Source organism: Mytilus edulis, chromosome 11 (assembly GCF_963676685.1).
Source record: "Mytilus edulis chromosome 11, xbMytEdul2.2, whole genome shotgun sequence".
In the NCBI taxonomy this organism is placed as follows: domain Eukaryota; kingdom Metazoa; phylum Mollusca; class Bivalvia; order Mytilida; family Mytilidae; genus Mytilus; species Mytilus edulis.
The window spans coordinates 28,719,526-28,732,114 of NC_092354.1; the positions used below are offsets into that span (position 1 = coordinate 28,719,526).

At 25.2% G+C, this 12,589-nt stretch overlaps 1 protein-coding gene across 1 annotated transcript in view; it reads left to right on the plus strand.

Annotated features, from left to right (window-relative positions):
- Positions 1–1,864: 1,864 nt before the first annotated feature.
- LOC139494139 (uncharacterized) overlaps positions 1,865–12,589 on the plus strand; it is a 24,837-nt gene continuing 14,112 nt past the window's right edge. Inside the window, exon 1 of the mRNA XM_071282316.1 lies at positions 1,865–1,886. Coding sequence (XP_071138417.1) covers positions 1,865–1,886 — 22 coding nt within the window. The remainder of the gene's footprint in view (positions 1,887–12,589) is intronic.

Here is a 12,589-nt window from a genome sequence, read left to right on the forward strand (position 1 = left end):
ATTTATTGATTTTTTTTACAATTTTATAGTTAAGGTTAGGTTGGTTCAAGTTGACATTTAATACAATTATCAATACATATTAGAAAGTTGTCTTGGTCAAATGACCGCTTTAAGGTAACATCAAATACAATTATCAATACATATTAGAAAGTTGTCTTGGTCAAATGATCGATTTAAGGTAACATCAAATACAATTATCAATACATATTAGAAAATTGTCTTGGTCAAATGACCGATTTAAGGTAACATCAAATACAATTATCAATTCATATTAAAAAGTTGTCTTAGTCAAATGACCGATTTAAGGTAACATCAAAAACAATTATAAAAAAAAATGTCGAATTTACAGTAAAGTGTCGAAAAATGACCAATATACCAATAACAGGTTTGCTGTTGTATTATATACAATTATCCTAAGAAGATGGTCAATAAAAGCTATCATCTGAATAAATTATCCAAAAAGTGGTAAAATTTATTGAAATTTTTTACAATTTTATAGTAAAGGTTTGTTTGGTTGGTTCAAGTTGACATTTAATACAATTATCACTTCATATTAGAACGTTGTCTTGGTCAAATGACCGCTTTAAGGTAACTACAAATACAATTATCAATACATATTAGAAAATTGTCTTGGTCAAATAACCGATTTGAGGTTACATCAAATACAATTATAAAAAAATGTCAAATTTACAGTAAAATGTCGAAAAATAAACAATATACCAATAACAGGTTTGCTGATCTATAATATATAATTATTTTAAGAATATAATCAATTTAAGGTAACATCTACATGAAATATCCAAAAATTGGTAACATTTACTAAAAAACGTATTATATTCTGTAATGAAGGTTTGGTTGGTTCAAATTGACTTCAAATACAATTGCCAATACACAGTAAAAAGTATCTCGGTCAAATGACCGATTTAAGGTAACATCAAATACAATTATCAATACATATTAGAAAGTTGTCTTGGTCAAATGACCGATTTAAGTTCACATCAAATACAATTATCAATACATATTAGAAAATTGTCTTGGTCAAATGACCGATTTAAGGTAACATCAAATACAATTATCAATTCATATTAAAAAGTTGTATTGGTCAAATGACCAATTTAAGGTAACATCAAAAACAATTATCAAGAAAAAAAATGTCCAATTTACTGTAAAGTGTCGAAAAATTGACCAACATACCAATAACAGGTATGCTGTTGTATTATATACAATTATCCTAAGAATATGGTCAATCTAAGCTATCATCTGAATAAATTATCCAAAAAGTGGTAAAATTTATCGAAATTTTTTACAATTTTATAGTAAAGGTTTGGTTGGTTCAAGTTGACATTTAATACAATTATCACTTCATATTAGAAAGTTGTCTTGGTCAAATGACCGATTTAAGGTAACTACAAATACAATTATCAATACATATTAGAAAATTGTCTTGGTCTAATAACCGATTTGAGGTTACATCAAATACAATTATAAAAAAATGTCAAATTTACAGTAAAATGTCGAAAAATAAACAATATACCAATACCAGGTTTGCTGTTCTATAATATATAATTATTTTAAGAATATAGTCAATTTAAGGTAACATCTACATGAAATATCCAAAAAGTGGTAAAATTTACTAAAAAAGTATTATAATTCTGTAATGAAGGTTTGGTTGGTTCAAATTGACTTCAAATACAATTGCCAATACACAGTAGAAAGTATCTGGGTCAAATGACCGATTTAAGGTAACATCAAATACAATTATCAATTCATATTAGAAAGTTGTCTTGGTCAAATGACCGATTTAAGGTAACATCAAAAACAATTATCAAGAAAAAAAATGTCCAATTTACAGTAGTGTCGAAAAATGACCAATATACCAATAACAGGTTTGTGGTTGTATTATATACAATTATCCCAAGACTGTGGTCATTCTAAGCTAACATCTGAATAAATTATCTAAAAAGTGGTAAAATTTATTGAATTTTTTTACAATTTTATAGTAAAGGTTTTGTTGGTTTAAGTTGACATTTAATACAATTATCAATACATATTAGAAAGTTGTCTTGGTCAAATGAACGTTTTAAGGTAACATCAAATACAATTATCAATACATATAAGAAAGTTGTCTTGGTCAAATGACCGATTTAAGTTCACATCAAATACAATTATCAATACATATTAGAAAATTGTCTTGGTCAAATGACCGATTTAAGGTAACATCAAATACAATTATCAATTCATATTAAAAAGTTGTATTGGTCAAATGACCAATTTAAGGTAACATCAAAAACAATTATCAAGAAAAAAAATGTCCAATTTACTGTAAAGTGTCGAAAAATTGACCAACATACCAATAACAGGTATGCTGTTGTATTATATACAATTATCCTAAGAATATGGTCAATCTAAGCTATCATCTGAATAAATTATCCAAAAAGTGGTAAAATTTATTGAAATTTTTTACAATTTTATAGTAAAGGTTTGGTTGGTTCAAGTTGACATTTAATACAATTATCACTTCATATTAGAAAGTTGTCTTGGTCAAATGACCGATTTAAGGTAACTACAAATACAATTATCAATACATATTAGAAAATTGTCTTGGTCTAATAACCGATTTGAGGTTACATCAAATACAATTATAAAAAAATGTCAAATTTACAGTAAAATGTCGAAAAATAAACAATATACCAATACCAGGTTTGCTGTTCTATAATATATAATTATTTTAAGAATATAGTCAATTTAAGGTAACATCTACATGAAATATCCAAAAAGTGGTAAAATTTACTAAAAAAGTATTATAATTCTGTAATGAAGGTTTGGTTGGTTCAAATTGACTTCAAATACAATTGCCAATACACAGTAGAAAGTATCTCGGTCAAATGACCGATTTAAGGTAACATCAAATACAATTATCAATTCATATTAGAAAGTTGTCTTGGTCAAATGACCGATTTAAGGTAACATCAAAAACAATTATCAAGAAAAAAAATGTCCAATTTACAGTAGTGTCGAAAAATGACCAATATACCAATAACAGGTTTGTGGTTGTATTATATACAATTATCCCAAGACTGTGGTCATTCTAAGCTAACATCTGAATAAATTATCTAAAAAGTGGTAAAATTTATTGAATTTTTTTACAATTTTATAGTAAAGGTTTTGTTGGTTTAAGTTGACATTTAATACAATTATCAATACATATTAGAAAGTTGTCTTGGTCAAATGAACGCTTTAAGGTAACATCAAATACAATTATCAATACATATTAGAAAGTTGTCTTGGTCAAATGACCGATTTAAGTTCACATCAAATACAATTATCAATACATATTAGAAAATTGTCTTGGTCAAATGACCGATTTAAGGTAACATCAAATACAATTATCAATTCATATTAAAAAGTTGTATTGGTCAAATGACCAATTTAAGGTAACATCAAAAACAATTATCAAGAAAAAAAATGTCCAATTTACTGTAAAGTGTCGAAAAATTGACCAACATACCAATAACAGGTATGCTGTTGTATTATATACAATTATCCTAAGAATATGGTCAATCTAAGCTATCATCTGAATAAATTATCCAAAAAGTGGTAAAATTTATTGAAATTTTTTACAATTTTATAGTAAAGGTTTGGTTGGTTCAAGTTGACATTTAATACAATTATCACTTCATATTAGAAAGTTGTCTTGGTCAAATGACCGATTTAAGGTAACTACAAATACAATTATCAATACATATTAGAAAATTGTCTTGGTCTAATAACCGATTTGAGGTTACATCAAATACAATTATAAAAAAATGTCAAATTTACAGTAAAATGTCGAAAAATAAACAATATACCAATACCAGGTTTGCTGTTCTATAATATATAATTATTTTAAGAATATAGTCAATTTAAGGTAACATCTACATGAAATATCCAAAAAGAGGTAAAATTTACTAAAAAAGTATTATAATTCTGTAATGAAGGTTTGGTTGGTTCAAATTGACTTCAAATACAATTGCCAATACACAGTAGAAAGTATCTCGGTCAAATGACCGATTTAAGGTAACATCAAATACAATTATCAATTCATATTAGAAAGTTGTCTTGGTCAAATGACCGATTTAAGGTAACATCAAAAACAATTATCAAGAAAAAAAATGTCCAATTTACAGTAGTGTCGAAAAATGACCAATATACCAATAACAGGTTTGTGGTTGTATTATATACAATTATCCCAAGACTGTGGTCATTCTAAGCTAACATCTGAATAAATTATCTAAAAAGTGGTAAAATTTATTGAATTTTTTTACAATTTTATAGTAAAGGTTTTGTTGGTTTAAGTTGACATTTAATACAATTATCAATACATATTAGAAAGTTGTCTTGGTCAAATGAACGCTTTAAGGTAACATCAAATACAATTATCAATACATATTAGAAAGTTGTCTTGGTCAAATGACCGATTTAAGTTCACATCAAATACAATTATCAATACATATTAGAAAATTGTCTTGGTCAAATGACCGATTTAAGGTAGCATCAAACACAATTATCAATTCATATTAAAAAGTTGTATTGGTCAAATGACCGATTTAAGGTAACATCAAAAACAATTATCAATTCATATTAAAAAGTTGTCTTGGTCAAATGACCGATTTAAGGTAACATCAAAAACAATTATCAATTCATATTAAAAAGTTGTCTTGATCAAATGACAGATTGAAGGAAACATCAAATACAATTATCAATTCATATTAAAAAGTTGTCTTGGTCAAATGACCGATTTAAGGTAACATCAAAAACGATTATCCAAAAAAATTGTCGAATTTACAGTAAAGTGTCGAAAAATGACCAATATACCAATAAAAGGTTTGCTGTTGTATTATATACAATTATCACAAGAATATGATCAATCTAAGCTAACATCTGAACAAATAATCTAAAAAGTGGTAAAATTTATTGAAATTTTTCACAATTTTATAGTAAAGGTTTGGTTGATTCAAGTTGACATTTAATACAACTATCAATACATATTAGAAAGTTGTCTCGGTCAAATGACCGATTTAAAGTAACTACAAATACAATTATCAATACATATTAGAAAATTGTCTTGGTCAAATAACCGATTTGGGGTTACATCAAATACAATTATAAAAAAATGTCAAATTTACAGTAAAATGTCGAAAAATAAAAAATATACCAATAACAGGTTTGCTGTTCTTTAATATATAATTATTTTAAGACTATAATCAATTTAAGGTAACATCAAATACAATGATCAATACATATTTGACAATTGTCTTGGTCAAATAACCGATTTAAGGTAACATCAAATACCATTTTAAAAAAAATGACAAATTTACAGTAAAATGTCGAAAAATTAACAATTTACAAATAACAGGTTGGCTGTCCTATTATATACAATTATTTTAAGAATGTAATCAATTTAAGGTAACATCTAAATGAAATATCCAAAAAGTGGTAAAATTTCCTAAAAAAGTATTATAATTCTATTATGAAGGTTTGGTCTCTTCAAATTGACTCAAATACAATTGTCAATACATATACGAAAATATCTGGGTCTAATGACCGATTTAAGGTAGCATCAAATACAGTTATCAATACACATTAAAAAGTTGTCTTGGTCAAATAACCGATTTAAGGTTACCACAAATACAATTATCAATACATATTAAAAAGTTGTCTTGGTCAAATGACCGATTTAAGGTAACATAAAAAACAATTATCAAAATTAAAATGTCGAATTTACAGTAAAGTGTCGAAAAATGACCAATATACCAATAACAGGTTTGCTGTTGTATTATATACAATTATCCTAAGAATATAGTCAATCTAAGCTATCATCTGAATAAATTATTAAAAAAGTGGTAAAATTTATTGAAATTTTTTACAATTTTATAGTAAAGGTTTGGTTGGTTCAAGTTGACATTTAATACAATTATCAATACATATTAGAAAGTTGTCTTGATGAAATGACCGATTTAAAGAAACATCAAATACAATTATCAATACATATTAGAAAATTGTCTTGGTCAAATAACCGATTTAAGGTAACATCAAATACAATTATAAAAAAATGTTAAATTGTAAAATGTAAAATGTCGAAAAATAAACAATATACCAATAACAGGTTTGCTGTCATATTATATACAATGATTTTAAGAATATAATCAATTTAAGGTAACATCTAAATGAAATATCAAAAAAATGGTAAAATTTACTAAAATAGTATTATAATTCTATAATGAAGGTTTGGTTGGTTCAAATTGACTTCAAATACAATTATCAATACATTTTAGAAAATTGTCTTGGTCAAATAACCGATTTGAGGTTACATCAAATACAATTATAAAAAATGTCAAATTTACAGTAAAATGTCGAAAAATAAACAAAATACCATTAACAGGTTTGCTGTCCTATTATATACAATGATTTAAAGAATATAATCAATTTAAGGTAACATCTAAATGAAATATCCAAAAAAGGGTAAAACTTACTAAAAAAGTATTATAATTCTATAATGAAGGTCTGGTTGGTTCAAATTGACTTCAAATACAATTAGCAATACATATTAGAAAGTATCTCGGTCAGATGACCGATTTAAGGTAACATCAAATACAATTATCAATACATATTAAAAAGTTGTCTTGGTCAAATGACCGATTTAAGGTAACATCAAAGCCAATGATCAATTCATATTAGACAATTGTTTTGGTCAAATAACCGATTTAAGGTAACATCAAATACAATTATAAAAAAAATGTCAAAGTTTGGATGGTTCAAAGTGACTTCAATTACACTTGTAAATACATATAAGTATCTTGGTCATGTAACCGATTTAAGGTAACATCAAATACAATTATAAAAAAAATGTCAAAGTTTGGATGGTTCAAAGTGACTTCAATTACAATTGTAAATACATATAAGTATCTTTGTCATGTAACCGATTTAAGGTAACATCAAATACAATTATGCATACATATTAGAAAATTGTCTTGGTAAAATGACCGATTTGAGGTAACATCAAATACAATTATCCAAACAATTGTCAAATTTACAGAAAAATGCTTGAAAATAAGTAATATACCAAAAACACGTTTGCTGTTATATTATATACATTTATTTTAAGAATATAATCAATTTAAGGTAACATCTGAATAAATTATTCATACAGTGATTAAATTTACTGAAAATATTACAATTTTATAATGAAGGTTTAGTTGGTTCAAGTTGACTTTGAATACAATTGTTAATACATTTCAGAAAGTATCTTGGTCTTACGACCGAATCAAGGTAACGTCAAATACAATTATCCAAAAAATTGTCAAATTTACTGTAAAATCCATGAAAATGATCAATATACCAAAACAGGTTTGCTATTATATTATTTACAATTATTCTTAGAAGATAATCAATTTAAGGTAACATCTGAATAAATTATCCATCAAGTGGTTAAATTTACTGAAAATGTTACAATTTTATAATTTAGGTTTGGTTGGTTCAAGTTGACTTCAAATACAATTGTCAATACATATAAGAAAGTATCTTGGTCAAACGACCGATTTAAGGTAACATCAAATAAAATTATCCAAAAAATTGTCAAATTTACCACAAAATGCATGAAAATGATTAATAAACAAAAACAGGTTTGCTGTTATATTATATACAATTATTCTAAGAATATAATCAATTTAAGGTAACATCTGAATAAATAATCCATTAAGTGGTTATATTTACTGAAAAATATTACAATTTTATTATGAAAGTTTGGATGGTTCAAGTTGACTTCAATTACAATTGTAAATACATATAAGAAAGTATCTTGGTCATATGACCGATTTAAGGTAACATCAAAAACGATTATGCATACATATTAGAAAATTGTCTTGGTCAAATGACCGATTTAAGGTAACATCAAATACAATTATCCAAACAATTGTCAAATTTACAGAAAAATGCTTGAAAATAATTAATATACCAAAAACACGTTTGGTGTTTTATTATATACATTTATTTTAATGATATAATCAATTTAAGGTAACATCAGAATAAATTATTCATACAGTGATTAAATTTACTGAAAATATTACAATTTTATAATGAAGGTTTGGTTGGTTCAAGTTGACTTTGAATATAATTGTTAATACATTTTAGAAAATATCTTGGTCATACGACCGAATCAAGGTAACGTCAAATACAATTATCCAAAAAATTGTCAAATTTACTGTAAAATGCATGAAAATGATCAATATACCAAAACAGGTTTGCTATTATATTATTTACAATTATTCTAAGATGATAATCAATTTAAGGTAACATCTGAATAAATTATCCATAAAGTGGTTAAATTTACTGAAAATGTTACAATTTTATAATGAAGGTTTGGTTGGTTCAAGTTGACTTCAAATACAATTGTCAATACATATAAGAAATTATCTTGGTCAAACGACCGTTTTAAGGTAACATCCAATAAAATTATCCAAAAAATTGTCAAATTTACCACAAAATGCATGAAAATGATTAATAAACAAAAAACAGGTTTGCTGTTATATTATATACAATTATTCTAAGAATATAATCAATTTAAGGTAACATCTGAATAAATAATCCATTAAGTGATTTTTACTGAAAAATATTACAATTTTATAATGAAAGTTTTGATGGTTCAAGTTGACTTCAATTACAATTGTAAATACATATAAGAAAGTATCTTGGTCATGTGACCGATTTAAGGTAACATCAAATACAATTATGCATACATATTAGAAAATTGTCTTGGTCAAATGACCGATTTAAGGTAACATCAAATACAATTATCCAAAAAATTGTCAAATTTACAGAAAAATGCTTGAAAATAATTAATATACCATAAACACATTTGCTGTTATATTATATACATTTATTTTAAGAATGTAATCAATTTAAGGTAACATCTGAATAAATTATTCATACAGTGATTTAATTTACTGAAAATATTACAATTTTATAATGATGGTTTGGTTGGTTCAAGTTGACTTTGAATACAATTGTCAATACATTTCAATAAGTATCTTGGTCATACGACCGAATCAAGGTAACGTCAAATACAATTACCAAAAAAATTGTCAAATTTACTGTAAAATGCATGAAAATTATCAATATACCAAAACAGGTTTGCTATTATATTATTTACAATTATTCTAAGAAGATAATCAATTTACGGTAACATCTGAATAAATTATCCATAAAGTGGTTAAATTTACTGAAAATGTTTCAATTTTATAATTTAGGTTTGGTTGGTTCAAGTTGACTTCAAATACAATTGTCAATACATGTAAGAAAGTATCTTGGTCAAGCGACCGATTTAAGGTAACATCCAATAAAATTATCCAAAAAATTGTCAAATTTACCACAAAATGGATGAAAATGATTAATAAACAAAAAACAGGTTTGCTGTTATATTATATACAATTATTTTAAGAATCCAATCAATTTAAGGTAACATCTGAATAAATTATTCATACAGTGATTACATTTACTGAAAATATTACAATTTTATAATGATGGTTTGGTTGGTTCAAGTTGACTTTGAATACAATTGTCAATGCATATTAGAAAGTGTCTTGGTCATATGACCGATTTAAGGTAACATCAAATACAATTATGCATACATATTAGAAAATTGTCTTGGTAAAATGACCGATTTTAGGTAACATCAAATACAATTATCCAAAAAATTGTCAAATTTACAGAAAAATGCTTGAAAATAAGTAATATACCAAAAACACGTTTGCTGTTATATTATATACATTTATTTTAAGAATATAATCAATTTAAGGTAACATCTGAATAAATTATTCATACAGTGATTAAATTTACTGAAAATATTACAATTTTATAATAAAGGTTTAGTTGGTTCAAGTTGACTTTGAATACAATTGTTAATACATTTCAGAAAGTATCTTGGTCATACGACCGAATCAAGGTAACGTCAAATACAATTATCCAAAAAATTGTCAAATTTACTGTAAAATGCATGAAAATGTTCAATATACCAAAACAGGTTTGCTATTATATTATTTACAATTATTTTAAGAAGATAATCAATTTACGGTAACATCTGAATAAATTATCCATAAAGTGGTTAAATTTACTGAAAATGTTACAATTTTATAATTTAGGTTTGGTTGGTTCAAGTTGACTTCAAATACAATTGTCAATACATGTAAGAAAGTATCTTGGTCAAGCGACCGATTTAAGGTAACATCCAACAAAATTATCCAAAAAATTGTCAAATTTACCACAAAATGCATGAAAATGATTAATAAACAAAAAACAGGTTTGCTGTTATATTATATACAATTATTTTAAGAATCTAATCAATTTCAGGTAACATCTGAATAAATTATTCATACAGTGATTACATTTACTGAAAATATTACAATTTTATAATGATGGTTTGGTTGGTTCAAGTTGACTTTGAATACAATTGTCAATGCATATTAGAAAGTGTCTTGGTCATATGACCGATTTAAGGTAACATCAAATACAATTATGCATACATATTAGAAAATTGTCTTGGTAAAATGACCGATCTGAGGTAACATCGAATACAATTATCCAAAAAATTGTCAAATTTACAGAAAAATGCTTGAAAATAAGTAATATACCAAAAACACGTTTGCTGTTATATTATATACATTTATTTTAAGAATATAATCAATTTAAGGTAACATCTGAATAAATTATTCATACAGTGATTAAATTTACTGAAAATATTACAATTTTATAATGAAGGTTTAGTTGGTTCAAGTTGACTTTGAATACAATTGTTAATACATTTCAGAAAGTATCTTGGTCATACGACCGAATCAAGGTAACGTAAAATACAATTATCCAAAAAATTGTCAAATTTACTGTAAAATGCATGAAAATGATCAATATACCAAAACAGGTTTGCTATTATATTATTTACAATTATTCTAAGAAGATAATCAATTTAAGGTAACATCTGAATAAATTATCCATAAAGTGGTTAAATTTATTGAAAATGTTACAATTTTATAATTTAGGTTTGGTTGGTTCAAGTTGACTTCAAATACAATTGTCAATACATATAAGAAAGTATCTTGGTCAAACGACCGATTTAAGGTAACATCAAATAAAATTATCCAAAAAATTGTCAAATTTACCACAAAATGCATGAAAATGATTAATAAACAAAAAACAGGTTTGCTGTTATATTATATACAATTATTCTAAGAATATAATCAATTTAAGGTAACATCTGAATAAATAATCCATTAAGTGGTTATATTTACTGAAAAATATTACAATTTTATAATGAAAGTTTGGATGGTTCAAGTTGACTTCAATTACAATTGTAAATACATATAAGAAAGTATCTTGGTCATATGACCGATTTAAGGTAACATCAAATACGATTATGCATACATATTAGAAAATTGTCTTGGTCAAATGACCGATTTAAGGTAACATCAAATACAATTATCCAAACAATTGTCAAATTTACAGAAAAATGCTTGAAAATAATTAATATACCAAAAACACGTTTTGTGTTTTATTATATACATTTATTTTAATGATATAATCAATTTAAGGTAACATCTGAATAAATTATTCATACAGTGATTACATTTACTGAAAATATTACAATTTTATAATGAAGATTTGGTTGGTTCAAGTTGACTTTGAATACAATTGTTAATACATTTTAGAAAGTATCTTGGTTATACGACCGAATCAAGGTAACGTCAAATACAATTATCCAAAAAATTGTCAAATTTACTGTAAAATGCATGAAAATGATCAATATACCAAAACAGGTTTGCTATTATATTATTTACAATTATTTCAAGAAGATAATCAATTTACGGTAACATCTGAATAAATTATCCATAAAGTGGTTAAATTTACTGAAAATGTTACAATTTTATAATTTAGGTTTGGTTGGTTCAAGTTGACTTCAAATACAATTGTCAATACATGTAAGAAAGTATCTTGGTCAAGCGACCGATTTAAGGTAACATCCAATAAAATTATCCAAAAAATTGTCAAATTTACCACAAAATGCATGAAAATGATTAATAAACAAAAAACAGGTTTGCTGTTATATTATATACAATTATTTTAAGAATCTAATCAATTTCAGGTAACATCTGAATAAATTATTCATACAGTGATTACATTTACTGAAAATATTACAATTTTATAATGATGGTTTGGTTGGTTCAAGTTGACTTTGAATACAATTGTCAATGCATATTAGAAAGTGTCTTGGTCATATGACCGATTTAAGGTAACATCAAATACAATTATGCATACATATTAGAAAATTGTCTTGGTAAAATGACCGATCTGAGGTAACATCGAATACAATTATCCAAAAAATTGTCAAATTTACAGAAAAATGCTTGAAAATAAGTAATATACCAAAAACACGTTTGCTGTTATATTATATACATTTATTTTAAGAATATAATCAATTTAAGGTAACATCTGAATAAATTATTCATACAGTGATTAAATTTACTGAAAATATTACAATTTTATAATGAAGGTTTAGTTGGTTCAA